General features: G+C 61.6%; 1 protein-coding gene across 1 annotated transcript in view; it reads left to right on the plus strand.

The window, feature by feature from the left end:
- The window catches only part of ZNF703 (zinc finger protein 703), a 7904-nt gene extending 3949 nt beyond the window's left edge, over positions 1–3955 (plus strand). Inside the window, exons 3-4 of the mRNA XM_006086267.2 lie at positions 3–167; positions 1133–3955. Coding sequence (XP_006086329.1) covers positions 3–167; positions 1133–2653 — 1686 coding nt within the window. The 3' untranslated portion in view covers positions 2654–3955. The remainder of the gene's footprint in view (positions 1–2; positions 168–1132) is intronic.
- Positions 3956–4158: the final 203 nt, after the last annotated feature.

Raw genomic sequence — 4158 nt, forward strand, 5'->3', positions numbered from 1 at the left:
AGGCCGGCGGTGCCGGCGGCGGTGTACCTCTTGGAAATGAGGACGCCCTGCGCCAAGCGAACCGGCTCCCTATCAGGGTCCTGAAGATGCTGAGCGCTCACACCGGCCACCTCCTGCACCCGGAGTACCTGCAGCCGCTGTCTTCCACTCCCGTCAGCCCCATTGAGGTCAGTGTCTTGGTCTCTGCCCGCCCTGCGCCGTTCCCATTGCGCCCACCACTGCCGGGCCCGCGGCCCCACTCCCGGCACCCCGTCCCCGGCCACACTGGCGGACCGGGTGCGGAGGGGCCGAGAACGGAGGTGATCAGAGCCCACGCGGTTCTCCCAGGCTTCTCCGTGAAAGGTTCCCCTTCCACTCGCGCCCTTCGGAGCTACGGGTTTTCTCTCGGATTGGGTTTGCTCTTGGCGTCTACCACTAGGTCCTTTACTTCTTTTGGCACCCAGTTTCTAGGCCAGAGATGATCTTTCCTGGGTCTTTCCTGCCCCCACCCCGCCGCCGCCACCACCACCACCGCCCGGGTTTGTTCTCTCTGAATCCCGGATCGCGCCCATCCCACTCCGCCTCTGTCCCCTCGGGTTAGAGCGCACGACGCCCCGGCACTCCCGGTCCCGGGGCTTTCTTCCTCCCCCTTCCCTGGGTGCGCTCCCGGGAGAGAGGGACTGCTAGGAGCGCCCACGGCAGCCCAGGCTTTAGAAGGCGCTTCTCCGGGTTTTTGCCGCGCCGCGCCTCCGCCCGGAAACCCGTCCCAAGCGAAGTTCCCCAAACTGAAGGAGTAAGTTTTCCCTGGGCTCAGAGGAGCGAGATGAGAGGGAAGGGGGCAAGTCGCAGCCCCGACTCCAGAGGCGTCACCCTCGCCCGCGGGGGCCGTCGGTGGGCCACTTCCACTGCCCCGTTCCCCGGGGCCTGTGGTGCGCTCTGGGACCCAGCGGGGCCAGGGATCCACCAACGGGCGACGAGCAGAGAGAGCGCAGTCCTGCCCAGCTGCGCCGCCCACCGGGCGCGCTCAGACTTCTCCCCCAGGCCTTTTCTCTCCCGTGCCCACCCGGCTCCCCAGGCACCCCACCTACCCGGCTGGCCCTGTCGGTCTGGTCGTCTCACTCCCTCTCCCCGCTCTTGCCGCTGTCTTCCACAGCTGGACGCCAAGAAGAGTCCGTTGGCGCTGCTGGCCCAGACTTGTTCGCAGATCGGCAAGCCGGACCCGCCGCCCTCGTCCAAGCTCAACTCGGTGGCTGCGGCGGCCAACGGGCTGGGAGCGGAGAAGGACCCCAGCCGCTCCGCCTCGGGCGCTGCCTCCGCGTCTGCGGTGCTCAAGCAGCTGGGGGACTCCCCCGTCGAGGACAAGTCCAGCTTCAAGCCCTACTCCAAGGGCTCCGGCGGCGACTCCCGTAAAGACAGCGGCTCCTCCTCTGTGTCCTCCACCTCCTCTTCCTCCTCGTTGTCCCCGGGAGACAAGGCAGGCTTCAGGGTCCCCAGCGCCGCCTGCACGCCCTTTCCCCCGCATGGAGCGCCCGTCTCCGCATCTTCGTCTTCCTCCTCGCCTGGTGGCTCCCGGGGCGGCTCCCCGCACCACTCTGACTGCAAGAATGGCGGCAGCGGGGAGCTGGACAAGAAAGACCAGGAGCCCAAGCCCAGCCCGGAGGCTGTGTCCGTGAGCCGCGGGAGCAGCGGGGAGCCCGGCGCACACGGGGGTGCTGCCGACGCGGGGGCCTCCGGGCGCAAGTCGGAGCCGCCCTCGGCGCTGGTCGGGGCCGGCCACGTGGCCCCGGTGTCCCCCTACAAACCCGGCCACTCGGTTTTCCCGCTGCCACCGTCCAGCATCGGCTACCACGGCTCCATCGTGGGCGCCTACGCCGGCTACCCCTCTCAGTTCGTGCCTGGCCTGGATCCTAGCAAGTCTGGCCTCGTGGGAGGCCAGCTGTCGGGGAGCCTGGGCCTGCCCCCAGGCAAGCCCCCCAGCTCGAGCCCACTCACCGGGGCCTCCCCGCCCTCCTTCCTGCAGGGATTATGCCGCGACCCCTACTGCCTGGGAGGTTACCACAGCGCCTCTCACCTCGGCGGCTCCAGCTGCTCCACTTGCAGCGCGCACGACCCAGCCGGGCCCAGCCTGAAGGCGGGCGGCTACCCGCTGGTGTACCCCGGGCACCCTCTGCAGCCCGCCGCCCTCTCCTCCAGCGCCGCCCAGGCCGCGCTCCCGGGCCACCCCCTCTACACCTACGGCTTCATGCTGCAGAACGAACCGCTGCCGCACAGCTGCAACTGGGTAGCAGCCAGCGGGCCGTGCGACAAGCGCTTTGCCACCTCAGAGGAGCTGCTCAGCCACCTACGGACTCACACGGCCCTGCCCGGCGCAGAGAAACTTCTGGCCGCCTACCCTGGGGCCTCGGGCCTGGGCAGCGCTGCCGCAGCCGCCGCAGCCGCTGCCTCCTGCCACCTGCACCTCCCCCCGCCCTCCGCCCCGGGCAGCCCTGGATCGCTGTCCTTGCGGAGTCCACACACTTTGGGGCTAAGCCGGTACCACCCCTACGGCAAGAGCCACTTATCCACAGCTGGGGGCCTGGCCATGCCGTCTCTCCCCACAGCCGGACCCTACTACTCGCCATATGCGCTGTACGGACAGAGACTAGCCTCAGCCTCGGCACTTGGATACCAGTAACTACAGCTCTTCCTCCCGCCCGCTCCCTGACCCTCCCCCAGCCTCCTGGCCTGGCCGCTGCAACCTCCACTACTGCTTGTCCTGCCAGATGTCCCCGCCCATGCCCTCCCCACTGGACTGTGTATTTATTTACTATAATGTTAGCTTACAAGCTGGGAATATAAGTGCATTAACGGCCCACACGAGTCAATGGTATGCAAAAAGTCTGTTTTCCCCAAATAATATTAATCACACAAGTAACTACATGCTCCCCGTCCCACTTCCTTTATTTTTTCTTTTTCTTAGATATGTTTTAATTTGTTTTCCTTTTGCTTTTTTTTTTTTTTTTGGTTTGGTCTTAGGGGAAGAAGGAGAGTTGGGCTTCTGGGGTTCTTCTCTTTGTTTTGTTCTCCCTTCCTGGGGAGTTTCTTGCATGCTTCTTAACCATTAAAACTACATTTCCCCCTTTTCCCTTCATTCCCTCATTTTCTTCCATTTGAGATTCTGTTTTTACCTTTGTACCAGAAACAGAGAGGAGATATTTTTTGTAGCGTATTTGGAGGGTGCAGGGAGGGGCCTTGGTGGCAGGAGGTCTTGCCTCTGTTGACCCAGAACTCTACTCTGTGACTTCTCCCCTGCAGCCCTCTCCTCCCAGGGTCCCTGATCTTTGCCCTGGCCCCCCAAATTAGAGCCTTTCTTCCCTACCTTGCTCTGCGTACGGAGAGCCCTGAGAGAGGGACCCCAGTGGCCTTGGACAGAGCCCTTCTGCTTCCAGACTCTTCTGACCCCAAACACTGCCCGCTGGGTAGGAAGGAGGGGACTGGTCCTATAGGGCTCATCTTATTCAATTAAAAGTCCTAGAAGGCCTTGCCGGCATGAAACTTTGCTTTTTATATTTTGCAAAGTGCTTTTATAGTCATTGTTTTTCTCTCCGTTATTGGGGCAGTGGTCCCTCTCCTGGCAGTGGGGGGTGGCGTCAGCGATCCTTGCTAGATCCCTCCAAAGCAGACCAGTGGCACTATCAGCGGGCAGTACAACCTTTTAGCTCCGTTGGGGGAAGGCTGGACGGTAAAGGAGCATACAGATCGCAATAGCCCCCCTTCATCCCTTCCCAGGCTTGTCCCAACAGATTCCCCAAAGTTGGGGACTTCCTTGGGCTCCCTCGATGACTGGGATTGAAGACTTGGGCCCTGGGTCTTCTCCCCACACCATCCCTTCTCTTATGCAGCATCGTGGGGAGGCTTCGGGGCCTCTCTGGGATGAATAGAGCTCTCCCTTGGTAAGACTTATTTTGTTAATAAATGAAATACTTGGCTATATTCACACCGTGGTGTGTTTCTCTCTTGCCTCACCCACCACCCCACTTCCAGATACCCAAGCAGATGTCCTTCTTTTATTCTTGTTTAAAATACCTTACGGTTTCCTTCTCAGGTTTCTGGTCAAGGACAAGTTTAATGTCTTTCCTTGAGAAAAGGGGGAGAAAAAAACTGCCAGCGCATTACAAATTACATAAAACCACCTTTATT

Source organism: Myotis lucifugus, unplaced genomic scaffold, assembly GCF_000147115.1.
Source record: "Myotis lucifugus unplaced genomic scaffold, Myoluc2.0 scaffold_26, whole genome shotgun sequence".
NCBI lineage: Eukaryota > Metazoa > Chordata > Mammalia > Chiroptera > Vespertilionidae > Myotis > Myotis lucifugus.